Here is a 23,782-nt window from a genome sequence, read left to right as displayed (position 1 = left end):
TCACTGCTCCCTTTAGTCAACAATGGCTGCCGACACACCGCAACAGGTGACTTTCGTTCTATACCACTACTCTCCATCAATCCCCGCGGCTGCAATATTTGTCGCAGTGTTCGTCTGCTTGTCTATCTGCCATGGGTTTTCTCTCCTCCGCCATCGCGCCCTATTCTTCATTCCGTTCGTGATTGGACTTCTCTGTATGTTACCCGCACAACCCGTTCCTCTTTTCTTTATATTATTATGATAAGGCTAACTGGAGTTGCATCCAACAGTTGAAGCAGCCGGCTATGCAGCGAGAATATTCTCCCATTCCGACCCACTCGCCCTCGGTCCCTACATTGTTCAAACCATGCTCATCCTCGTCGCGCCGCCTCTTTTCGCAGCGTCCATATACATGACTTTGGGCCGGTTGGTCGTAAACCTGGAGGCTGAGCAGGCGCTTTTGATGCCTGTAAAGTATGTCACCAAGACATTTGTTATTGGCGATGTGATATCGTTCCTGCTACAATGTGGAGGTACGTTGCCTGTCCATATACACCCATCAAAAGAGCTAACAGAAACCAGGCGGGGGGTATATGGCTGCTGGGTCACTGTCCGCCATGGAGGCCGGCGAAAACATTGTCATTGCCGGGCTTGCAGTACAGCTGCTTTTTTTCGGGTTCTTCATTATCGTCAGCGCGATCTTCCACTATCGAGCAAGGTCGATCGCCAAACATTATGACTACGCGCAGCCGGTATCTCCGATCTTTCGATTCTTCAACTCAACGTCATGGGAGGCGATGCTATGGTATCTTTATGCGGCGTGCGTTCTGATTTTGATCCGCTCAGTCTTTCGCGTGGTGGAGTTTGTCCAAGGAAATAATGGCTGGATCATGAGGAGGGAGTATCTCCTTTACATCTTTGACGCTGTTTTGATGGCTGTGCAGGCAATGCTGCTGCTGATTGTTTACCCTGGCAAGGTGGTGAAGCGGAGATGCCAGACCGAAGGGGCACTGGGGTCTGAGGGACTGCCGTTGGCGGAAGCCCCGGGGAAATAAGAAATTAGACCTAGACAATTAGTCTTGCTTAAAGATTGAAACTTTGCGTACCTGATAGACCTACTGATCAAAAAACTACAGCTGCCAAGGCGGTTACCTGTCTTGTTCTAGTAGGTAACTAGTATTGTCCTGAAGTTACGTGATCTGGATAGGCAAGATAATAGCTTCCCCATGAGCGGATATTCATATTATCTTTGACTGACTGCTCATGATTCCTTCCTTATTATAGTAACCTAGCAGTAAGTATGGGATATAGATAGTAACTTAAGATAATAACAACTCAGAAAATTGATTTTAAAGACAGATACCGCTTCATTCACAGCAGCGGCTAAATCAGGCTTTATTTAACACACTGTCCAGCCAGCAGAAGGGTCAGGGGCCTTGTGTTTTACAGACTTTTCATGGGGCGCGTGGACTGTTATCGGGTGAAGCCCCGTGCACGGGAGGCTCTGGGGCGCAGACCCTGTTGACAGCCACTCAATCTTGGCCGTCGGTGTTGGCTCTCCACACTCATCTTGATGCGATGATTTGAGTCGTCGATGCGGCTAAGGGTCGTATTTGTTCCAGGCGATCTGTCAAGCAATCTATTAAGCAAGGCTCAGCCCCCTTCGGCTGCTAGCTGTGTCTTCAGTACCTGTCTGCCCACTTTTCCCTCAGCTTTCTTCTGCACAACACGACAAGTGTCACTCGTAAACTTCTTGGATACCCTCAAAAACATGGGTGACCCACTCTACGACCCGCCGCATGGCTTTGCCCTCCGCAAGAACGGCACGTGCGCTGCGAATCAGGAGACGTGTGGGAATCCCTGGAAGGACTGGTATAACTGCTGCCCCAAGGACACGTACTGCGGAGAGCACAACACCTGTTGTCCGCACAAGTCAGGGTGCATACAACCTCTCTCGGATGACCCGCACTGTGCAAACAATAAGACCTGGGACCTGTACAAGTCCGAGGGCGACCAGGGCGATTTCTTCTGCTGTTTGAACACGTCGAGGGGCTTCGTCGCTGGGGGCCTGGAGTCCAATGGGAGTACTACAGGCATTGGCTGCGCTGACGAACTTCCGGAAAGGGAAAATGGTGAAGCGTTGACTCCTGTCGCGAGAGGTGAGATTCAACGCAAAGAAATGCACGCCCTGTTTTCGGCCGCGAGAATGAAGAGCTGACTGCGATATTTCTGGCTAGGCAATGAGACCTCGACTACCCAATCATCATCTACCAACACGGGCGCCATTGCCGGTGGCGTCGTCGGCGGGTGTGCTGGACTGGCTCTCATCATTGCACTGGTTTGGTTCCTCATGCGTCGACGGCGGCGGCAGCAGCAGGCCCCGGGAACCGCTCCTCTCATGAGTCCTAATCCTAGCACGCCAGCCCAGGACAAGAAAGGCGTATATGGACTCGAGCTTGACAATAATGCTATCAGGTCGGAGCTACAGGGTAATCCCAGTACAATGGCTCATGAGCTGCCTCCAGACACGGTACCTCAAGAGTTGCCTGCGAGTCCAGTTCGGTAGTAATGGGCAGGCCGGGCTGGTTATATATCACGATTTACGGCGTTGGCAAAAGGGAAGGGCAAGAGTCCTTGCTACAAATTGCGACGAGGTATGTCTAAGAGAGCAGGAAACCGTCCATGCGCTAAATTCATCATTGACCACTGTTGCAGTAACCTAACATTGCTCCATGAAGCTGCCTGAGGCAGTAGCCGCCCCAATTGGACATGCCTACTCACAATAAGAGCTAAAAGTGTTAATCATTTTCTCTTGCAGAACGGAGAGCAGAATTCTACACACCAAGATCGTACATTCCAGGGCACCGCTTCTTAATAAGAATGACGTTGCCAAATAAGCGCAGATGCTGTTCGTCTAAATCTTGTACGGAGTGGACCACTTGTTCTGTTGCCCTGTTTGGCTCGTAGCGGTTTGCAACCACGGCCTCGCCGTGGGTACCAGCGAATCGGCATATATCAACATAAGTCCCCGTGAGAGTAGGCACAGAAACATTAAATCATCAGAATCAACGTCTGTCTGACCTTGAACAATCTGTTACCTTCTGTTGTGTCCTATATCATTGCAAGTCGTTATTCAAAGCCTCTATAACGATGTCCTCCGGCGAACCCAATGACTTCTGGGACAGGGCGAGCAACAGCCTTATGAAGACCGGGGTTCCATTTTCGCCGGCTATCATCGTCAGGGCGCAGGGTACTAGGCTCTATGACCATGAAGACAGACAGATCCTCGACTTTACCTCGCGTCAGATGAGCTCGCTACTCGGCCATTCCCACCCGGAAATTGTTGAAGTTATCCAGAAATACGCTGCAGAACTAGATCATCTTCTAAGTACCATGATATCTCCTCCAGTGATTCGCCTTGCGGAGCGCCTTCGACGCCTGCTTCCACGGACCCTGGAAAAGTCTTTCTTTCTCAACACGGGTGGTGAATCAGTGGAAGCTGCCATCAAGCTAGCAAAGTGCTATACTGGAAAGTTCGAGATCATTGCCTTTTCAGCCAGCTACCATGGCTTAACACAGGGAGTTGTATCGGCCACTTATTCTGTTGGTCGAAAATATGGTGGTCCCATTGTGCCGGGCCAATTCGCCTTCCCTGCACCCTACGCCTATCGGTCTCCTTTCCGACGTGCTGATGGCTCGTAGGACTGGGAGGCTGAGATGGATTACGGGTGGTCTTTGATTGATAGACAAACTGTTGGATCACTTGCAGCCTTCGTTATGGAACCTATCTTGTCTACTGGAGGTGTACTTGAGTTGCCTAAGGGCTATCTACACAGAATGAGCGCTGAGTGCAAGAAACGGGGGATCCTGATGATTCTCGACGAAGCCCAAACAGGCGTCGGACGTACTGGGCAGATGTTTGCCTTTGAGCATGATGAAGGATTTGTCCCTGATATTCTCTGTCTATCAAAGACCCTTGGCTGCGGCCTGCCACTGTCCTCTGTTAGCACGACCGCAGATATCGAACAACGCGCCAACGAGGCCGGATTGCTATGGCTGTCCACTCATATCAATGACCCTTTGGTGGCGGCTGTTGGGGACAAGGTTCTGGAGATTGTGGAGCGAGACGGCATCTGTCAGCGTGCCGCAGAACGTGGCGACCAATTACTCCGAGGTCTACTTGCTCCTCAGAAGAAACATTGGTGCATTGGGGATGTTCGTGGTCGGGGATTGCTGCAAGGTATAGAGATAATCTCGGATCCTAAAACAAAGGCTTCCGGTTCTGCACTGGGCCAAGCGGTTTCAGAGAGGGCGCTGGCTCAGGGTCTCTCATGCAACATCGTTACTTATCCTGGGATGGGTGACGTGTTTCGTTTGGCACCGCCGGTCACGGTTACTGCGTCCGAAATCGAGGAAGGACTCGAAATTCTCGACGAGGCGTTAGCATACGTCCTTACTGAGCGCGGGATCCCCAACTAAGTGAATCGTGTGAGTGGATGCTGAGCTGCATGGTTATAGGATGGGCCGCTTTATCTAGAAAATTGATCAAATTGACGAAGAAATTTCGTCTGCGCTGAACGAGTGATCCGGCTTTCAATGCTAGCAACCCTTTACTACAATGTATCTCAATGGCCCAGACACTCTCCCTAGCCCGGCTGCAGAAACTTGGCTCTGTATTGGATATATGTCCAACAAACCACACGAATGGCCAATCATACGATCTTTGGCTATATTATCAACCACCGGGAGATCCTTGTCGTACTCAGCCTCCTCCTTATTGAACTTGATAACCCTGCAGCCCAGTTCGGACCCGCCGAGTCCCCTCGTGGTTTCGAAGCCATTGGCCGGGCTTGAGCGGGTCATAGTGCCTGTCTTGCCGCGAATAAGTTAATCCAAAGCTCGCCGCTGCAAGCCGCTAGCGCTCTATTACACGAGCTGCATTCGCTCACCCAGCATTAAGTTAACATCGCCAATGAATGGATAGGCAGCCCATACGTGAATAATATAGGTTGTGGACCGCCGACTGGCTATTATATCCGCAAACAATCAGGATATGTCGGGGGTGGAAGAACGTGACCGTGCCCAGAAGAGTCTGACGTAGAGTCTGGCGTAGAGCATATAGTCTCATGCGGAGCATACTGCAGGTTGGGCAGGGAGAGGCTATGAGAGGTCTGGTCCCGTGTTTCTTCGGAAACATGCGACAAGTAAGACACAGTCTGGTCCCTTGCCTTCTCGTGAGTGAATTGAACCGGCACTTCAACTGTCACATTCCGGGGAGCGACCCGGTCGTTAGGCATATGGTAGGAGAGCCGGAGCTCGAGTTCGTATATGCGAGAGACAAAACAGGAATGGAACGTTGGAATGAGGTTTTTCCGTGTTGGTAGAGATACAGGAACCACAACGGATGTGGTATAGCACCAGCTCGGGCCAGATGGGCCAGATGGGTCTGCCAATGATTCTAAAGGCAAGCTCAACTCCGAAGGCTGCGTTGACTCATTAGAGGCCGAACAGTTGGTCGACAAAGTCCTAGTCCAATGGACAGAGCCCATATGAAGGGTTGAAAGCGGGATGGTCTTGACGACAACCCCTCGCCGCCTATGAGGAAGACCCTGTACATCCTTCATAGACGGATAGTCCTCCCAGGGGGTGGAACTGTAGAAAGTCAAGATTCTAAGTTTGCGGTATAGCTTTTCCAGCTGAGGAGGTGACACATCTCTGACAGGTTCAAATCGAAGGTTCATCACGGCACCATTGCCTAGGACCTGGTTGGGATAGCACTCAGGATGAAGAAATTGGATGGGTTTGGATGCTGAGGCCACCGCCAGCAATCGTCCCAGCTCCCGTCTCATGAAGCCACCATTAGGTTCCGTCAGTGTTTGGGCACAGTATGCGCGAGGATTATTAACTGTGTCGCTTCCCTCTCGTTCACCGCTAGCCGGGATAACAGCCAACTCTTTGACCGCGACAGCCAGTCTGTGCGTGGTTTGATCATTACCCCAGGGCATCGAGACATCTACATGGATAGCATAAGAGATACGACATGTCATATCTCCCACTGTATCCAAAACGACTGTCGGGGGTATTCTGGTATGTGACCGTTGGATGCCAGCATTGTCCTTTTTGTGCGTGCAAGATTGGGGGAGGAGGAACTCTGGAATAATAAATATGAATGGGAACTCATAGGAGCGGCCTGGTTCGAAAGCACGGGGAGTTGGGTAAGCGTGTTTTTCAATCGGCTGTTGCTGGGTCAGGAAGGTTTGTGTGGCGGTGATTGTTTGTTCATGAGCAGCTGGCTGCCAGATAATGACCTGTGATGTGCCTCCGCAGTCCAAGTTAGCATTTATTTGGCTCAGCAGCCAGTTCGGGGAAGGGATATTAAACCTTCAAATGTGATGTGAATTTCGTCGAACCGTGTTTCACGGCCAACAGTGACGGTGACTCTCCCTTCAATTTGGTCGAGTGGACTGTACGCTTTGGCCTGGTCTTCAACCAAACAGATGGACGCCTTGGGAGAAGAGCGCCTGGGCCACAGGGCAGAACAACGGGGAAATAGCGAGCGGACAGCCATTTTGACTCCACAACAGTAGCAGAGTTAACCGGAGACAGGAGCGCTTCGAGGCGGGTTGCGACCAGCGTAACCAACTTTGCCCTCAATCAGGATGGTGGGTGATGCTTCATTCGAGTGAAGATGCGAGCAACCGCAGGTCAGAGCAGGAGAATGCTGTTATCATATAGCGGGATGCATTCGCAGGCTTATGCGTGTTTATGTAGCCCTTCTGCACTTTTACCGCGGGAATCGCCGAAGCTGCGCATCCGGTAACCCTACAAACGCCTTGAAACGCTCTATACTCGCGGACTGGCCGACTCCAACGCTTTCTGGTCAAGGCCCAGCGCCCCTCGACTACTACCAAACAGCACTGCGCGCCTGCGCGGTAGGCATGGCCATCCTCACAGCACCATTGATCCCTTTATTCCGAGGCTGGTGCTGTGGCATTCTTACAAGCTTTGTCTTTGATGGTTGGAGAGAGACGGAATATCGTTGATGGAAATGTGCTTTCCGACGAAATGTTTTTCTCCCGTTCCTACTCCCGTTCGTTTTGCTTCTCTATGTTGTTTCTACCTGATTATCGTGAAATAAAAACACACGATCCTTTTTGTACATGACAGTGTTAGTTAATCAAGTCTCCAACAAATTGACAAGCTATGGTGTACACACTAAAATACACAGCTTGTAGATATGTCGGCTCTTTTCCCATCCTCAACCCTTTTTTTACTCCTCGATGTCTATTCTTCGGCATTCCCTAACTGGTGCTCAAGAGGATGAGACGTCTCATGCTCTATCGGCCCAAATAGTGGACTGAAATCGTCAAAGAGATCATCTAGCACAGATGCGTCAATGTTCATGCACTCATCTAGGCTTGGTAGGCTGGGACTAAGACAGGCGGCTGAGGCGCCAACCTTTTCGACTAGTTCTGAACAGTTTCCCAAACAGTTGTCAGCCAAATCCCAGTCAAAATGCTGGCGATGCGCTCTTAAGGTGGCTATCATTTGTCTGGCCAGCTCCAGCGGAATGTTCTCCGCCGAGCCCCTCGAGCCGAGGGCACTTCGTAAGAGTAAGGACGTCGCCGAAGTAAGGGTGAACGCGTTGGCAGGTAGCCAGAATCCGCGCAGGTGATTCTCGTTCAACTCCTGTACGAAATGGACAACGTCTTCGGCTGCTCGCTGGGCTCGCAAATACCGCGGAGAATCTAGGCGGCTTTCCGGCCGTACACCAGGATCGAGATCCAGCTGGATGCGTTTAAGGAGCAGCTTCACAGCTAGATATGATAGTCGGAGATTGGCGGCACCCGGTGCGTCCATATTGGTTCCACGCATGACAGCTCGGCGGACGTCAACATCCAGTGTTTCTTCCCATTGGCCAAGCAAGAGCTCTAGGGAGTCGCTGTTCTGCCCCTGCTCTCCCAGTTGAGCCTTGCCGACCCGATAGACGTATTCTAGGTAATGACCCAAGACTTCAGTTAAGGTTACCAGGGACACAAACACGGCACTAGCAGCTCGCTGGCATGGGTCTGGATTACCAATAGAGAGGTCGTTGACGGTGGGGATTGGTACATCATGCTGCTCCCTGTGGATCAACATCGGTGTTCCATAGGCCAGACTACACCTGTGATTTATTTGTCAGATGAGGTTGTGGCTTTTTATGCTGGAGCTCGGGAAAATAGGGAAAGAGCATGGTACCATCGATCAATGAGGACCACAATCCACCACAGCTTGACACGGATTTGCCTTTCTAGAGGTGATATGTCCCAGCCAGTGGGATCTCGGTTCAGACCGAAGGAATTACAGAATGCCACGGTCAGTCCCATCATCCCCTCGTTGCTGAGGATTGACGTACTTGGCCGACTACAAATGTTAAGAATGACCGATATCACCGTTGAGAGCCCAGGAGAGTTGGCCAGCTCTGAACTGAGCACATCGTATGCCTGAGCCCACACAAAGTTGATGTCAGGACAACGACTGGACCGCAGTGTGGGTGAGTCCACCCAATATATTAACGCACTCGCGTACAGATTGGCGAGGATGGCCGGGGATACCTTTCGCTGATCAGTAAAGTATATGCTTTTAAATGACGCCGCATCAAGCACTGGGAAAGCGACGTTGATTTTCGAGAAGAAACTGTCAAAGCAAAACCATGGTTATCTCATTGGACCATCAGCAGCAATGGCGGCGTGTCACCCACATGTTCACTAGCTCCTCCCCGTATGGCTCGATCATTTTTTCAATAATTTCGCATTTCGCCGCCGTGCGAGAGCTGTGAACTGTTCTTCCAATCGGACGTCTGGGAACAGTGCTGAATAGAACCGGCCGAACAGGCCGAGCACTGAAATTTACGGCGGATGAGGTTCGAATCAACCGCCGACCGTTTTCTTCGGGGTTCGGGGCCAGATAGGCCCCGATGGCGTCTCTATCGCCCACAATTGCAGGACTCACGACATGAGAGCTGTCGTTGGTAGCATCTGCCACTATACCTCCCATGTGCGAAGGCGGAAGGTTTGCTGAACCTTGCTCTTCCGGATGGACGAGCGAGCTCGGAGGTATTGAATATGCGAGTATAGATGGCAATCGTCGGGACCGCACATGTGCCTTGCGTTCGGAGCGACCGGCCTGCCTTGAGGTAGATGGTTTGAGCTGCGGAAAGATGCAATCGGTCCCTTGTGCCTGACACATAAGACATTTCCCCGTAGCATTCCCCGCATGACACCGTGACTTGCGCCGGCGGCAAGGAAGGCAGGCTGGATGTGAATGAGACCGATACGGTCTTTCGTAGGAGTCCATGGGGGGTTTGTGAAATTCGGGGATGGTGGCCGGGGCCGGAAAGGAAGGACGACACGATGTTAAGCTTCGGCGTGGAGATTCCCGAGTTTCCCGAGTTTCCCGAGTTTGATCGACCCATCAATCACTAGAGTTACCCCAATTGCATGTGGCTGTAAAAAGTAGATGTCGGTGGTGCGGGGAACTAGAATTAGAGAAATTGGAGAAAGTCCGTTTTCTGTACTGCCCGTTTCGACTCTACCTAAAATCGTTTATAACACACAACAACGGAAGTGCTGTTGGATTGTTTCAACTTCCTGGCAAGCAGAAGTTTTCAACACTTCCCATTCGCCTCCCCTCACCTCGATTCTGGATCAGGCAGGAAGGAAGCGCTCGCAGTTTTTTGGACGGTATTACTGCCTATCTAGATCTGCCTAAATTTAGCTTAGTTCAATATACGTGATTAGTCATCGGATCCAGATTTCGTCGGTCGATGATGATTCCGAACTTTGTCCTGCGGGCTTTCTACATTCCTAGAACACTCGCTGCAGTTGAGCTTCCACTCTTATAATATGAGTGTCAGGGAGCAGTCCCCTACGGTCGCCCAGAAGAGGCTACGTGTCAGCCACACAAAATCCCGCCAGGGATGCTATACATGCAAGTCGCGAAGAGTCAAAGTACCTTTCCCTATACCTCCGGAAAGGGAGCAAATTGAGACTGGCTCTGACTGCTGCAGTGTGATGAAGTGAAGCCTACATGCGGTGCGTGCGCTTTGAGAAGTGAGTCCTGTGCCTATCCACCGGCCACTTCTCGACAGGCACGCGCAACGACCAGCAGAACCAGCAGGAAACAGCGAAGCCCTGTATCCTTCAGGGACACGTCTCCCTGTGCTCTAGAGTTTGACCTGCCCTCTGGATCAGCTCCTGCGTCTCGGTCAATGAACATGGTCGATTTACAACTCTTGTCGCATTTTATGGTCCACACATGCACCAACATGTCATTGAATCCGGCCCGACAAAAGCTCTGGCAGTCTCTCATCCCCAGCTTGGCTGCCCGCCATGAATTCCTCATGCACCTTCTCCTGGCCTTGTCCGGGCTGGACTATTTTCACCCGGATGGCCACTTTATTCCAGACACCCCCGCCGAGGCCGCATCCCAGCGGCACCAGACCCCTTCAACCGGCATCGATGACCATTTGCAGGTCGTTGTCGGACACCACCAGTACGGGATCCAGGGCTTCAGCGCGCAATTGTCTGCCCTGTCCGACTCCAACTGCCATGAAGTCTTCGCCGGATCGTCACTCCTCGTGGGATTTGCTTTTGCATCTCTGCGATTCAGGATCTGGGGAGACTCACACCTCTCTGCCGTGCCGGAGCCGAAATTGCGCCTGGACTGGATATATCTCATCCGGGGCCAGGTCACGGTTGTAAAGCAATGCTGGCCAGCCTTGCGCATGGGACCGTTTCGCGAGATGCTGCACTTTCCGTGGGCTACCGAGGATTGGAAAATGTATCCGAGCGAGATGTTCACTGCCGCGCCACCACCTGGGTGCTCGCCCCGGATTGCGAGATTCTGCCAGGGCGCATACGAGGCTCTATCGCGCTTAAAGATGGTGGAAGAGTCCACGCCAGTCCCAGTAGAAGAAGACGAAGATGAAGACTCGCCGAGAAGTCGCCCGGGCACCACGGAGGCGCTCGATGTCCTGGAGTCCATGTACATGAGAATCCTCTATGTGATCCAGTTCCACAGAGACGGGAAATGTACCCCAGCTGAAATCGAGGCTGATATGGAAGATGCAGCTGTTATGGGGTGGCCTCAGACCCTGCCGGGGGAGTTTCTTAATACTCTTGGGTGTGCTGACGTTGCACCAAGTTTCTCGCTTGTTATCTTGGCTCATTTCTATCTGATCCTGTCGCTTTTTGAATCTACGTGGTTCCTCAAGGGCGGGTTTGACAATGAGATCTTGAAAATGGATGCGCTGTTCAAGACATATGGTGATGAAACCTTGTTATCATTGATGGAATGGCCTGTTTCTGTCCTAGGTGTATGATTTCAGAATACCGGTATCCGCGAGATGTATTATGCCATTTCTTGGAGTTAGAAGGGACATATACTTTCTGTATTACATACTAATTATGCCGAGTTTATATGACTGCATACTTCACATTCCCTGCAGTGGGTGCTTAACCCAAGATAATGAAGCTACCAAACAAGAACTGGCTTTACAGTAGCACCGCTCTTCATATCAGCGAGTGCCTCTTGGAATTTATCCATCTAGGAACAGAAATTAGTTTTATCAGTCAAACAGGGGTTTGTTAGCATACCGGATACAGCTTGATCAGTTTCTCAATGGGGAGCTTTCCCTCCCGGTACCAGTTGATCATCTTGGGGATGTACTAGACAAGTCAGCCTGCTATGCATCAGAATGAAGAGTTTATTACCTTTGATGGGATCGCATCGCCTTCGATACTGCCGCGGATGATTTTCCCAGTCTTCAAGCGTTAGAGTGGCCGTAATAACATCAGATTCACATACCTGCATAAATTGGATGAGATGCACGTCAAGCAGAGCATCTGCAGCAGGCACTCCGACTAGGATGATCTGGCCTCGATTCGTCGTCCATTGTACAGCTTGCCGGATCAGATCCAGACTCCCTGTCGTGTCTATCGTCACAGAGGCGCCTTCGCCGGCCAACTCCGTGAGCTTGTCGGAGATGTCCACGTCCTTGGAGAGTGTATTGATAACGCCCGTTGCGCCGAGCTCTTTGGCCAGCTCAAGCCTTTCAGACAGTCGATCTATCCCGATGATGGCTTTGCAGCCTCTCAATTTAGCGGCCTAAAAGAATCAGTATCAGAATGTAACCTTTACAGCGGACATACCACGATGGACAACAACCCCACCCCACCCAGCCCCAGAACAACAACTACATCATCCACCCCAGCATCCGCAACATTATCCACAGTCCCCATCCCAGTCTGGAACCCACACCCCATCGGCGCAAAAAGCTTAAGCTCCTCCTCATCCCGAACGGACCCAGAAACATTCACAACCGAACTCTCCTTGACAATAGCAAGTTGCGAAAACGACGACTGTCCAAAGAATGCCCCGCGGAGCTCCTTATTTTCGGCTGTGGTGTAGGAACTCCCGTCCCCGCCGTAATTCAACGCCCCGAATGCGTCGCAGAAGGACGGGTGCGAGGTTCTGCAGCTTTTGCATGCGTTGCAGCTTTGGAAGGAGAGTAGGACTGCGTCTCCGGTGCTTGCGCTTCGTACGTCGGATCCTGCTTCGAGGACTATCCCTGAGCCTGTAGCTGTTAACATCATTTCCCATGTCGGTCCAAGAGGTTAAAGAGGGGAAGACCTTCATGCCCTAAGACCTTGGGATATGGGATCTGATCGGGCGGCCACATTCCGAAGACGATATCTGTGTGGCATACGCCGGCTGCTACGATGCGGACGAGGAGTTCGGTGGGTTGCAGCTCGCGGAGGTTGATGTCTTCTAGGTTCCAGTTGAGTTGGCCGTTGGTGGGTTCATGGGCCACCAGGGCGCGTGTGGTTCTGGGGGCCATGTCCGTTAAGCAATGGTGAAGTAATTAGGTGTAGTTTGACCTTGAAAAGAAAGATGTATACCCCAGTTTCACAGATAGAGGGGGCAATAGATAAGGTTTCGGAGATTACCCCGCAGCACATCCACCTCGGCTGGCTTTTGGGCTGGCTTTGGGCTGGCTTTCGGGCATACTCTGTGATGGATTCTGAAACAGTCCGAAACACAGCTTCTCGAGTAGCCAAATATTATCACCCAGAATTGAATTCTTGACTGATTACTCAGGTAGTACTACAGAATACATATTAAGGGAGACTATTAGAGTAACATCTCATTGATCATTCAATTATCATGACTATCACTGTACGATACCATCAGGCATGACATTAGGGCAAGGTGTATACACCCGCCAGACAAGGAAAAGCAAACATTACTTCAGTACATAGGATACTCGTAAATACCGTACTCATAACACCGAAAAACAAAATCAACCACTGGAAACATTACCTATAGCTCGGTTCAGAGCGAGCCAAGGATGCCCGTCAGCGCCGGCAGGAGCTCAGACGCCGTCGAGATGATATCAGTGGTGTTCTGCACAAACGGCTTGGTCAGGAGGCCGGCGGCATTCGACAGCAGACCCTGGATCTGCTTGATGGAGGACGGCTCGAGCAGCTCCTTAATCTGGGGCATCGAGTCGTCGAGATCGCCAAGCAGACCCTTCAAGCTCTTGGCGAGCTCGGGAGTGAGCAGGTCGCTGGCGCCGTCGATCAGGTCGGATGTCTCGTCGACGAACTTGGTGGTCAGCAGGTTTGTGGCGTTGCCGAGCACGAAGTAGAGACCCTCGAGGGTGTCCTCGTCGAGGAAGTCCTTCTTGATGGTGGGGACGAGCGGTACGACGCCGCCGAGGAGCTCGGACAGGCCGCCGAGGACGTAGGGTGAGAGCAGGTCGGTGGCGCCGTCGATCAGGCTGCGGGTCTCGTTCACGAACTTGTGGTCCAGAAGATCGTGGGCGTTCGTGAGGATGTCGCCGAGCGAGCTGATGACGGATGGCTTGAGCAGCTTCTCGAGCTCGGGGAGGAGAGGCTCCACCTGGCCGAGAATGCCCTTGAGGGACTTGACGAGCTGCGGGGTGAGGAGGTCGCTGGCGGAGCCAACAAGACCCTGCGTCTCCTCGACGAAGTCGTGCGTGAGGAGCGCACTGCCCTCGTTGAGCAGGCTGGTAAGCTTCTTGATGGTCTCGGGCTTGAGCAGGCCCTTGAGCTCGGGCATGAGCGGTGGCAGGGCGTTGAGAAGGGTCTTGAGGCTGTTGACAGTCTTCTCCGTGAGCAAGCTGGAGGCCTGGGTGAGGAGGTTCTGGAGCTGATCGAAGGTCTCCTTGGTGAGCAGACCCTTGAGCTCGGGCATGATGCCGTTGACAGAGTCCAGGAGAGTCTCGATGGAGTTGACGTTCTTCTTGGTGAGCAGGCTGCTGGCAGAAGACAGCAGACCCTTGAGTTCGTCGATGGTGGCCTTGGTAAGCAGACCCTTGAGAGAAGGCATCAAGTCGCTGACGGCAGTCAGGAGAGTCTTGAGGCTGTCGACGGTCTTGTCCGTGAGCAGGCTGGAGGCCTGGGTCAGGAGGTTGCCAAGCTGATCGAAGGTCTCCTTGGTCAGGAAGCCCTTGAGCTCGGGCAGGACGCCGTTGACGGCCTCGAGGAGAGTCTCGATAGACTTGGTCGTCTTGGGCGTCAACAAACCAGAGGCAGAGTCGATCAGACCGTCGGTCTTCTTGACGAACGACGGGGTCAGCAGGCTGTCGGCGTTCTCGACAACGTTGTTGACCTTGTCGATGTTGTCGAGCAGCTTCTGCAGGTTGTTGAGGTTGCGGTCGCTGAGGAGGCCATCAGCCTTGCCCAGGATGTTGGACAGAGTCTGAGTGTTCTTCTCGTTGAGCAGCTTGCCAGCGTTACCGATGACATTGTTGAGGGTCTTGGTGTTCTCGCTGGAGAGGAGAACACGCAGGTTGGTGTCAACAGGGGGCGCAAGACCAGTAGACAGATACTCGAAAGTGTCCGTGATCTGGCTCAGCAGCTTGGGGTTCAGAAGACCACCAACGCCGTCGAGCAGATCCCCGAGAGGTCCAAGGCCGTCCAAGCCTCCACTGCTCGAGTCACTGGAGTCACTGGAGCTGCTGGAGCCGGAAAGGATGTTGGGGTCCTTGGTTGTCTCGGAGTCGGAGGCTGAGCTAGACGAGGTGGGCTCGGGCTTGGTCGTTGTGCTCTCGCCCGCCTCAGCCTGGCTGGTCTGGGCAGGGGGCGCATCACTGGTCCCGGTGAAGCCATCGGCGATGCTGTCGATGATGTTGGGCTGCTCGGTCTCGGTCGCAGCGTTCTGGTTCGCAGTGTTCTGCTGGGCCTGTGTGCCAGTCGAGGCCGCAGGGGCCTGGGTGGGTTTGCCTTCCTCTTCGGTTTCCTGCTTGCTGGTAGCAGCTGGCTCAGCAGTGCTGGCCTCGGTGGGCTCGTCCTGCCCGAAGATGTTGGGGAAGATGTCCGCATTTGTCTGGGCTGCCTCCTTGGGCTCCACGTCGGTTGTCGCGCTGGAGGCCGCAGGAGATGTCGGCGACGCGCCCACCACGGTGGTCACCGCGAGCAGGGCCGCTCCGCTGAGGAAGAAACGCATTTTTTGTTTTTATGGTAGCTTGATAGGTTGACTGACTCAAAGGGTTGGCTGTCGGCGCTCTGCCTGGATCCGGGCTGAGGCTCAGGGGAGAGTTGAGAACGGTGCAAGGAAAACAACACGAACACGGTCGAGGCCAGGAGACGCAGGTGGGTGCAATGGGTCTTTATCTTGGACGCAGCGGCCCCAGAATCAAATCTCCTCGGCCCAATTCGTCCGGGGCATCATCTCCATCCAGCTAGAGCTTGTGAAAGGCTTTGCAGCTCGCACCCCCAGATATTGGCCAACCGCATCGAATGAGGCCCCTGAGCCCCAGAAACAAGCGCACTAACTGGAGCACTAACTGGAGCACCCCGCAAGATGGCAAAAGGGGCCGTGTTGGTCACCTGGAGCTGGAAGCTGGGCCAAGTCAGGGCAGCAGTGTCAACACCAAGTATATGGACCCGCTGGGAGGGGCCGCATTGGCTGCAGCGGGTTTCGCGACATTGCGAGAGGCGTTCTTCAATCAGGGTCCAATCAAACAAACCACAGTCCGCGCTGGTGGGCCCTGGTCGTGTCCAAGTCGTGCCCAAGTGGTGCTTGTTCAGGTGCGGACCCCGCGTAGTTGTCGACCGCGGTTTCATGGGCCGCGAATTGCCGTCTGGGCATCGTCGCGACTTTTACCGCGTTGGTGCAGATTCTGTGCTGATCGGGGGGTTAATATCAAATAGTTCGTTTAGTGCTTTTAGGGCCACCGATCCCTGCCCGAAGCATCGCGGATCTTCATTAATCTCACCACTCACCAAGGAACCCGGCAGTTGGAAATCGGCCAAGGCTCGCTAAACTGCCACTGATGTCAGCGAAAAAGGGGTTGTTGTTGTTATATTTGGATGTTTATCACGGCGACGTCGACTGTCGACTGTCGACACGGGTGACGTACATCCATCGCGTACTTCGTATACTCCGTGCACCGTTGCACCAAGCTGCCAATATCCACTCCAATGTCGAATTCTGCGTCGTCGATCCGATGTGCAACCATCTGAAATTCGGCGCATTGCAGTGGTGTGGTTTAGCGATCGAACAATAGCAGTCTAGCAGATCAAACATAGCGATCGAACAATAGCCCAGGCCACCTGCCTGGCCTGTTCTATAATCGCGACTGGATAAAATGTCGCAGTCACTACACCGTAGGTTGCTGTTCTGCAATGCCAGATTCCACAGTAGACAGAGTATCCACAGTCGCACCATCTCACAATATTTGGCCCTTGAATTCACGACGAATGAAATACAGACTTAAACGGCAGTGGCCCTTGCTGATCCACCCCAGAATGACCAAAGAGCCGACATCAGCTCAGAATGCGGAGAGCCGCTACGGCAATCCTGGTCTGCATTGCGATCGTGGAGTGCCAAGCGTGAGATCACATGCGGTAAAGGCGATGTATACAGAGGCAGTGGATGGAATGACGTTGAGATCTAAACAGTCCCGGGTTTCAGAATGAGAAAGCGACATTGCAGGGGTATGATGGACCATGCCAGAACCTGAATGATCCTGTGCGATCTTCTGGGACGAGGAATTGTATGGCAATTGCATCTTCTGCCATGCATCTTAACATATATCACCTCGCAGAAACAGTGCACCTGCTCTGTATTCCATATGTCGACGGTGTGAATCAGTAATACTTTAGGCATGTCTGGAGGTAAATATCTCTATTCTTTCCCACGTATCCAACTGATCAAAGTAGATAGACAGGGTATTCAGTCTATCACAGAGACCTCGGTTCTTGCCGTATCATAAGGTCGCACTGGGATGGATTGAATCCTTGGCTAGTCTGCATGGCAACTTAAGCGGGTCAATAAGACAACCGATATTGCGCCACGACGTCAGTCATGCGGGACCAGCTTTAACGGGTGCGGCTGCGGCGTTGGATGTTTACAGGGAATAGAGGTGCGAGTCGACATGCTCTCAGTATTCCTGTAGACTGTCTAGTTGAAGAGTCTGAAATATCATTCTATTTTGATCACGATCAACACCCCTGGATACAATCAACATACGGGTACAACCATGGCTCAATAATTTGCCACAGCATAATTAGAACTACCTCATCCATCTCCAGTCCCTTTCCCCTCTTGGCAGCCCCGGCCGAGGTGGGAATCGGGCGAAATCGGTCGGCCCAACCCAGCAGCAAGGAAGCCAAGTCTGATCGACCGGGGCTCGGGGCACTCGGGGACTGCGGGGTGGTATTTACCCCGGACTAGTGTGGTGTCCTGCAGCTGGCTGGAGAAGAGAGTCGACCTGCGATGTTTATTCGCGGGTTTGGCTTCTCGGATGCGCGACGAATCTGTAATTCGATCCGTGACGGGTTATGTCTGCTCTGTGAGATGCTTATGAAGGTGCTCCCGAGGAAATATATATTTGCTTGATAGGTGTTGCAATCCTGAATGAGCCAAGTGCAAGTTGGCTGAATGGTATATGTGATTATATTTATATATATCCATACTTCTATAGTCTACTTGCTGCATTTAATGTGATTGTTAGGTTTCCAGCAATTACTGACAAGCCGTCTTAGACATACTCGTAAACGTCAATACTGTTCGCGTTATTTACATCAAAGGGTTTATTAAAGTACAGATCATAACTTCGTCTCTGACTCCCCCACAACGACACCATTCGACAGTCGCAGCCCGAATGGCAGACCTCTGGTAAACTTCTGCATAAACGGAATGCCTCGTTTGGAAGCAAGCAGCTCCTCAACATCCTTGTACATGTCGTACCTAATGCCGTTAGCCACAAATATATATATAAAGGGGTTAACTCACCCGTTCATCTCCTCGATCGTCAATTTCTTCTTCTCATCCTCCACCTTGTAGTATTTCGTGTTTGTCGTGTTACTGGAGAAGCCTGCTTTCGTCAGAGCCACTCTGAATTTGTAAGTGTCGGTCAGACTCACCAATCCGCTCGTTGATGTTGTATGCTGCCTTGGCCGAGGCAGCCTGGACTTTCGTGGCTCGCGGCAGACGGATCTCCTGGTAATAGCGCAGCGTTTCTGCAACGTCGCCGGAGAAGTACTCCTTGTTGAACAGGATGCCTAGCGCGGCGGCGTCTTCGATCGCCATGCAGGCGCCTTGGCTTTGATGAGGCATCATCTATTAAGTTAGCTAGTAGAACGTCAGCTGATATTTATGTGACATACCGGGTGTCCTGCGTCGCCTAGCAGGCAGACATTGTTGCGGCTGATATGCGGGTACGGCTGGCTGTTTTAATTAGCATCAGATCATGAATTATGTTTATAATAGCGTATAACGCACTGCACCCAGAGTCGCCACGGCCGGACTTCAATCCCAATAGCCAGATGCGCGCGCACCTGCTTGTCCAACTCAGGATACGGCGCCAACAACTCTTCAACCGGACGGTCTTCTCCACCCCAGGTATGGCTGGAATAATCCCCCTGCTCGCGCGGGAAGAAGCAATAGTAGGAAAGCAGTTTCCCGCCGTTACACGGCGACAGCACGATCTTGTCCCACTTTCCCTCTTGGCCGCCCCAGTACTCCAGCGCCGAGTCCTGCGAGTAGTCGACGAGCCCCAGACGCACGGCGTCTTCGGTCATGACGTTTGCGTGCAGACAGCTTGAAGGCGCGGGCTTCTTTTCCGGGTTTAGGCCGATGAGGCGGCGGACGACCGAGCCGATGCCGTCTGCGCCGATGATGAGGTCGTGCTGGGCGGTTGTGCCGTTGTCGAATGTGATCTCGCCGGTCTCGAGGTTTATGTCTTTGCACTGGACGAGTCAGTTAAGCTTTTGGACGGATGCTAGGCCGGGTGGATATACAGGATGGTTGACGAGCAGCGTAACAGGCGTCCCCTCGCCCTCCTCTTGCAGCGCGCAGTCCTTCAACATGGAATGCATATACTGCCGATGGAACATATTATAGACATACCCCCATCGCTGCTCGTAGTCATCGAGATCATAAACGCTAACCGGCTCCCCGGTCTTCCAGTCCCGGTTGATCAGTTTCCGGAGTAGGACGGGGTCTCCCTTTTCGATGTCGACCCCCCACTCGTGTAGCCAGCGTGTACCGTTGGCCGCGCAGGAGATGGACGCCCCGACCTCGCCTGCGAAGTCGTGTCGTTCGTAGATGGTTACGTTGTGTCCGGCGCGGCGGAGGGATATAGAGGCGGCGAGACCGCCGATGCCGCCGCCGACGATGGCGACGTTTAAGCGTTTCCAGCCGGAGATGGAGCCCATGGTTGATGTGGATGAGGATGGGGAGTGTGATGAACTAGCTGATGAGTACATGATGGGGACATGATGCTGGGATTTTTGAGAGCATTATATGCTTCTCTAGGTTGAGCTGCGCTTGACGTCGGTGATACTGTATCTACAGGCGGGCCGCGCACTGGGTGCAGCATCCGCCACCCGCTGGTTCCGCTATCTGCTTCTTTGGGGATAGTGACAGCTGGTGGCCAATCATTCTGTTGGGTTTTATCAGTGTGGGGACGGATTCGATCCGGGTGAACGACGGATCGCGTTGTCTGTCGCGGTTGTCGGGTGTCGATGCGCCTTTGCATCGCAGCGGTTGAGTGCAGACTGCGTCGGGCGGAAAGCTTATACGGAGAAGCAGGAGGCAGCCACTCTTTCACTGATGATTCACAGCGAATAATCTATGTTAAACTATGTTTATTCGAGAATATCTATCTCATGATCCAACTAGGATGGTGGCTATTTGTTACCTAACTAATTGTATACATCCATCTTCAAAAGTACAGCATCGACTATCACAAAGTAACAACCAGTTTCGTCCCACTAACACCTCCCAGCATCCCCAACCCAGTCTTAATCGCCTCAAGCCCCTTCCCAATAACCTCAACTCTCACCGGAAGCTTATACTGTCCCGCTTCAACCAACCCAGCCAGCGCCGACATAATATCCCTTCCCCCCGGAACACCAAGAATATCCTGCCCCGAAACAACAGTCCCATTAACTCCCTCTGGAACCGTAACTACTGCCCCGGTGGCAACCTCTGAATATAGCTTCGGCCCGACAGGATCAAGAACACCGAATACAGCGGGCTGATGTGCTGCGGCCACGGCGTCGAGTATTGCGTCGACGCCCGAGTTCAGCGTAGCGGCTTGAATGATAGAGATGTTTTCCTGGGCGGAGCGCTCGAAGCACTGCGTTGCCCCGAGGGAGATGAGGTGGGCGTGGTGCTGTTTAGAACTGGTGGTGAGGATTGTTGCCGTGGGTAAAGCCAGTCGCAGGAGTTGGATGGCTGCTGCACCGACTGCGGAGCTGCCACCGAGTACGAGGATGGTCTTCAAAGTCTTGTTTTGAGTCCTGGTAGAGCCGAGATGAGGTAACGGCACCTGCAAACCGACTGCGATTGCTGCTGCGGCGGTGATATGGCAGATGCTGGTTGTCAGTTGTCAGTTGTCAGCGGACAGACATGTTTACAGTATACTCAGACAACATACGGAAGTGACGCAGCCTCTTCGAAACTGAGACTCTCTGGCTTCTTCGCCATACATCCAGAGGTCGCGGTAATAACTTCCTGGAATGCAGCAGATCGGTTCCCCATGCCGCAGAACCCGAAGACTTCATCCCCCGGTCGAAATTGTTGGACCGAGTCGCCGACGGACTCGACGATGCCAGATGCATCGATTCCGAGGACGGCAGGCCAGGATTGCACGAGGAGCCCGTGGGCGTACTGCTTTGCGTCGAGTGGGTTCAGCGCTACTGCTTTGGTGCGGATGCATATTTCGTCCCGGCCGGGGATCGGTCGTGGGATGGTGACTTGAGTGAATCGGCCCTTTGGAGCGGAGAGTTGGAGTTGAACTGCTGTTTCTGACATCGTGAGAAGGTGATTGCTGAGATAAATGTTGACAAGGCAGTGGGCTGACGAGTGGTTATACTTGATGTTGTTTGTTACACAGCAGGAGTACGGCGGAGATACCACGGAGTTAACAATCCTCCGAGCTTCTTTATTGATCTGACTGTATCATATTTTGTTGCTTTGTTTATTACTGGTCAATCTGTCTTGTGAAACGCATCGTGGAGATAGTGGAGGTTATAGTAGAGCTATAGTATAAGAGTCATTACATGGGCATAGTATAAGAGCATTACATAGGCATAAGACCGAGATCCATCCATCCGGCCAGCGGATTCTCGGTAATCCAGAAATCCGGAAACGAAGTCCAGGGTAGCATATCACCCGTCACGGGGAGATCCAGCCCGCTGGACACATCGCTCATGAATGGCGCTGGTGCTGGTGGCGGGTAGGTAACGGGGATGGCAGTAGCAGTAGTATTCGCAGGGATTCCAGTTGCAGAGCCAGGCCCAGTTCCAAGTCCAGCTCGGGAGGCAGTTGTACTATCAGGGACTTCAGACCCAGGGACAGGTGTCCCCCGCTGTCGAGAAGTGTATCCGTGGTGGTGCCGCCCGAACCACTCCTCGACGTATTGCAGCCACCCCGTATAATCGAATCCGGTCTTGCGGGCCTCTGAGCGCGGTTCCTGCGACTGCTGACGCACAACGCATATCCGCAGAATCTGGGGCATGTCTAGCTCGTTGCAGAGGGATTGGATCTGTGGGTGGTTGGTGCGGAGGACTTCGTCGGAGACGGCCATTAGGGAGAGCTTGCAGGAGAGGATCATGCTGAAGCCGGATTGGAGCCATTCGGAGTAGCTCATGCGGCGCTCGGAGCCCATGGGGAGATGGGCGAGGGATGAGAAGAGGGCTTTTGCTGCGGTGAGGCCGTGGCCTAGGATCTCTGCGCGGAAGGCGGAGGGGAGTTGGGACGAGGTGGACATTCTGTCGAAGAGGCTGACTTGGCAGAGATAGAGGCTGACGGTGTTCAGTTGCGATGCGAGGAGGTCTGCTATGTTAGCGGGGTTTATGCAGAGGATTGATATTGATACGTACAGTTGCTGCCGGCCACTTGCTGGGACAGTTGATCCGCATAGTCTTGTAGTTGCGACTTAAAAGTCCTGAAGGTGCGCTGGAAAGCTGTGCCAGACATGCTCGTGTCTTCTGATTCTGAGGACACCTTGTCCATCTCCTCGAATATGTGCTGCAGGCGCACCAGGTGCATGATGGACCGGTCACCGTCGTAGTCTGGATCCTGCGCCAGCTCAATCGCGAAGCGCTCCATATGCGCAGTCCACGGCAAAGTGACCTTTCTCTGCGTGATGATTCCAAAGCTGCAACGGTCAGTCAGTGATTCGATATGCGCCAGGATCGAACTGGTCACCCACCTTGAAGAGAGAAAGGAGCATCCAAGCACAGCCCTCTTCTCGGCCTTCAACACAGCAGGCGGACGTGGCTCGCTGCGTGTTTCGTGGACACTCATGCGGCCAGCGAATTTACGCACTTCCACCGGGCGATCCAGTTCCAGGTCGACCACGAGCCCGATGGCGAGATGGAGGAACGGGGCGAAAATCTGCGGACCGATTCGCCGTGAGGCCTGGTGCTGGGACCTGAGTTTGTTAGTATGATCAAACAGATCAATAGATTTAACTCACCATGCGAGGACTACTAGCAGACCCTGCACTGTTTCCAGAGCGGGCGGTTTGTCCAGCAGCACCGTTCTATCGGCCGTGGCGGTCCTGACCTCGTCGTCTAGGGCTCGCTTCAGCGCCCGGTCCTCCATCACGGAAACCGACAGAATGGCCAGGAAGAGGAACGGTTTCTGCTCGCGAAGTTCGCCGACTGTCGCTCGCTCAGGGAGAGCAACGAAGGGGAAGTGCGGCATCATGTACTGCAGGTAATAGTCCAGCAGGGCAGCAGCGTCGTCCAGCGAGAGGATGCCTTTGTCAATGACATCTCCAGAGTTCTCCTCAGGAGAGGCATGGCTTTGAGACTGGCCCAGCAGCTGGTCTACTCTTCTCTCCAGAGACTCGAGGCGTCTGCCATGGTCAGTAAATACAGTACAACAACCGCAGCAGGGACTTACGTCTCTTTCTTGGTCCATGTCTGCCGGACTCGAGATGGTCGGAAATAGCACGGTTTGTTCAGCCTCGCGCAGCTATTCAACGTCAGCACTCAGCAGGATTCAGACGACAGCTGCAGTCCCACCGGTCGCAGATGGCGGCCCCCGGCGACCGCAAGCAGCGGATCTTGGCCGTGGCGCAGGTCTCGCACGTTTTGACGCGAGAAGTCATGATGGATCGATGCATGAAGACACGGACACGGACACGGTCGGGAGACGAAGATATACCTGGCGTCAGCACAGCCCCGCTGAGGACGGACTCGGACTCGGACTCGGAGTCCGACTTGGCGCTATACAACAGGCAGCCAGTATCAACTATGAAGGTTAACAACTA

At 53.1% G+C, this 23,782-nt stretch overlaps 12 protein-coding genes across 12 annotated transcripts; 5 read left to right on the top strand and 7 right to left on the bottom strand.

The window, feature by feature from the left end:
* Positions 1 to 22: 22 nt before the first annotated feature.
* Positions 23 to 1,034, top strand: ASPVEDRAFT_72828 (RTA1 domain-containing protein; the record flags this gene model as incomplete). The annotated part of the gene is made up of 3 exons (XM_040816173.1): positions 23 to 194; positions 270 to 512; positions 562 to 1,034. 3 exons carry the CDS (start codon positions 23 to 25, stop codon positions 1,032 to 1,034), a joined length of 888 nt encoding a protein of 295 aa, XP_040668834.1.
* A 716-nt stretch (positions 1,035 to 1,750) lies between these two features.
* On the top strand, positions 1,751 to 2,545 carry ASPVEDRAFT_29606 (uncharacterized protein; the record flags this gene model as incomplete). The annotated part of the gene is made up of 2 exons (XM_040810247.1): positions 1,751 to 2,138; positions 2,217 to 2,545. The coding sequence occupies 2 exons, from the start codon at positions 1,751 to 1,753 to the stop codon at positions 2,543 to 2,545; spliced, it is 717 nt and encodes a 238-aa protein (XP_040668833.1).
* Positions 2,546 to 3,129: 584 nt separating this feature from the next.
* On the top strand, positions 3,130 to 4,458 carry ASPVEDRAFT_84533 (aspartate aminotransferase family protein; the record flags this gene model as incomplete). The annotated part of the gene is made up of 2 exons (XM_040817551.1): positions 3,130 to 3,609; positions 3,682 to 4,458. The coding sequence occupies 2 exons, from the start codon at positions 3,130 to 3,132 to the stop codon at positions 4,456 to 4,458; spliced, it is 1,257 nt and encodes a 418-aa protein (XP_040668832.1).
* A 551-nt stretch (positions 4,459 to 5,009) lies between these two features.
* ASPVEDRAFT_84532 (uncharacterized protein) lies at positions 5,010 to 6,547 on the bottom strand (the record flags this gene model as incomplete). The annotated part of the gene is made up of 2 exons (XM_040817550.1): positions 5,010 to 6,298; positions 6,361 to 6,547. 2 exons carry the CDS (start codon positions 6,545 to 6,547, stop codon positions 5,010 to 5,012), a joined length of 1,476 nt encoding a protein of 491 aa, XP_040668831.1.
* A 94-nt stretch (positions 6,548 to 6,641) lies between these two features.
* On the top strand, positions 6,642 to 7,143 carry ASPVEDRAFT_713596 (uncharacterized protein). Its single transcript, XM_040816116.1, has one exon. The coding sequence runs from the start codon at positions 6,735 to 6,737 to the stop codon at positions 7,020 to 7,022; it is 288 nt and encodes a 95-aa protein (XP_040668830.1). The 5' UTR covers positions 6,642 to 6,734; the 3' UTR covers positions 7,023 to 7,143.
* On the bottom strand, positions 7,143 to 9,486 carry ASPVEDRAFT_72823 (uncharacterized protein). The gene is made up of 3 exons (XM_040816172.1): positions 8,720 to 9,486; positions 8,218 to 8,655; positions 7,143 to 8,143 (listed from the first exon to the last, which is right to left on the bottom strand). The coding sequence occupies exons 1-3, from the start codon at positions 9,313 to 9,315 to the stop codon at positions 7,264 to 7,266; spliced, it is 1,914 nt and encodes a 637-aa protein (XP_040668829.1). The 5' UTR covers positions 9,316 to 9,486; the 3' UTR covers positions 7,143 to 7,263.
* A 338-nt stretch (positions 9,487 to 9,824) lies between these two features.
* ASPVEDRAFT_170294 (Zn(II)2Cys6 transcription factor) lies at positions 9,825 to 11,566 on the top strand. The gene is made up of 2 exons (XM_040808693.1): positions 9,825 to 9,968; positions 10,028 to 11,566. Exons 1-2 carry the CDS (start codon positions 9,864 to 9,866, stop codon positions 11,339 to 11,341), a joined length of 1,419 nt encoding a protein of 472 aa, XP_040668828.1. The 5' UTR covers positions 9,825 to 9,863; the 3' UTR covers positions 11,342 to 11,566.
* A 40-nt stretch (positions 11,567 to 11,606) lies between these two features.
* ASPVEDRAFT_53610 (uncharacterized protein) lies at positions 11,607 to 12,859 on the bottom strand (the record flags this gene model as incomplete). The annotated part of the gene is made up of 5 exons (XM_040814810.1): positions 11,607 to 11,687; positions 11,733 to 11,783; positions 11,827 to 12,126; positions 12,171 to 12,595; positions 12,652 to 12,859. 5 exons carry the CDS (start codon positions 12,857 to 12,859, stop codon positions 11,607 to 11,609), a joined length of 1,065 nt encoding a protein of 354 aa, XP_040668827.1.
* Positions 12,860 to 13,207: 348 nt separating this feature from the next.
* ASPVEDRAFT_72820 (uncharacterized protein) lies at positions 13,208 to 15,914 on the bottom strand. Its single transcript, XM_040816171.1, has one exon. The coding sequence runs from the start codon at positions 15,490 to 15,492 to the stop codon at positions 13,354 to 13,356; it is 2,139 nt and encodes a 712-aa protein (XP_040668826.1). The 5' UTR covers positions 15,493 to 15,914; the 3' UTR covers positions 13,208 to 13,353.
* Positions 15,915 to 18,098: 2,184 nt separating this feature from the next.
* Positions 18,099 to 19,709, bottom strand: ASPVEDRAFT_134628 (FAD-dependent oxidoreductase; the record flags this gene model as incomplete). Its single annotated transcript, XM_040807152.1, has 6 exons — positions 18,099 to 18,240; positions 18,286 to 18,370; positions 18,417 to 18,612; positions 18,660 to 18,720; positions 18,775 to 19,241; positions 19,293 to 19,709. The coding sequence occupies 6 exons, from the start codon at positions 19,707 to 19,709 to the stop codon at positions 18,099 to 18,101; spliced, it is 1,368 nt and encodes a 455-aa protein (XP_040668825.1).
* A 530-nt stretch (positions 19,710 to 20,239) lies between these two features.
* On the bottom strand, positions 20,240 to 21,312 carry ASPVEDRAFT_84526 (zinc-binding alcohol dehydrogenase family protein; the record flags this gene model as incomplete). The annotated part of the gene is made up of 2 exons (XM_040817549.1): positions 20,240 to 20,873; positions 20,936 to 21,312. 2 exons carry the CDS (start codon positions 21,310 to 21,312, stop codon positions 20,240 to 20,242), a joined length of 1,011 nt encoding a protein of 336 aa, XP_040668824.1.
* A 268-nt stretch (positions 21,313 to 21,580) lies between these two features.
* Positions 21,581 to 23,620, bottom strand: ASPVEDRAFT_84525 (fungal specific transcription factor domain-containing protein; the record flags this gene model as incomplete). The annotated part of the gene is made up of 6 exons (XM_040817547.1): positions 21,581 to 22,335; positions 22,383 to 22,660; positions 22,715 to 22,936; positions 22,982 to 23,365; positions 23,413 to 23,484; positions 23,535 to 23,620. 6 exons carry the CDS (start codon positions 23,618 to 23,620, stop codon positions 21,581 to 21,583), a joined length of 1,797 nt encoding a protein of 598 aa, XP_040668823.1.
* Between the last annotated feature and the right edge of the window lie 162 nt (positions 23,621 to 23,782).

Source organism: Aspergillus versicolor (genome assembly GCF_001890125.1).
Source record: "Aspergillus versicolor CBS 583.65 unplaced genomic scaffold ASPVEscaffold_6, whole genome shotgun sequence".
Lineage (NCBI taxonomy): Eukaryota > Fungi > Ascomycota > Eurotiomycetes > Eurotiales > Aspergillaceae > Aspergillus > Aspergillus versicolor.
This window is presented reverse-complemented; position numbering and strand designations above follow the sequence as displayed.

Excerpts from the sequence above, each read along its gene's own strand:
- ASPVEDRAFT_713596 (XM_040816116.1), top strand. The coding sequence starts at position 6,735 with ATGCGTGTTTATGTAGCCCTTCTGCACTTTTACCGCGGGAATCGCCGA.
- ASPVEDRAFT_72820 (XM_040816171.1), bottom strand. The coding sequence starts at position 15,492 with ATGCGTTTCTTCCTCAGCGGAGCGGCCCTGCTCGCGGTGACCACCGTG.
- ASPVEDRAFT_170294 (XM_040808693.1), top strand. The coding sequence starts at position 9,864 with ATGAGTGTCAGGGAGCAGTCCCCTACGGTCGCCCAGAAGAGGCTACGT. Across the intron at positions 9,969-10,027 it reads GCAAGTCGCGAAGAGTCAAA|TGTGATGAAGTGAAGCCTAC; the intron begins GTACCTTTCCCT and ends TGACTGCTGCAG.
- ASPVEDRAFT_72823 (XM_040816172.1), bottom strand. The coding sequence starts at position 9,315 with ATGGACTCCTACGAAAGACCGTATCGGTCTCATTCACATCCAGCCTGC. Across the intron at positions 8,656-8,719 it reads GGGGAGGAGCTAGTGAACAT|TTTCTTCTCGAAAATCAACG; the intron begins GTGGGTGACACG and ends TTGCTTTGACAG. Across the intron at positions 8,144-8,217 it reads GTGGTCCTCATTGATCGATG|GTGTAGTCTGGCCTATGGAA; the intron begins GTACCATGCTCT and ends AATAAATCACAG.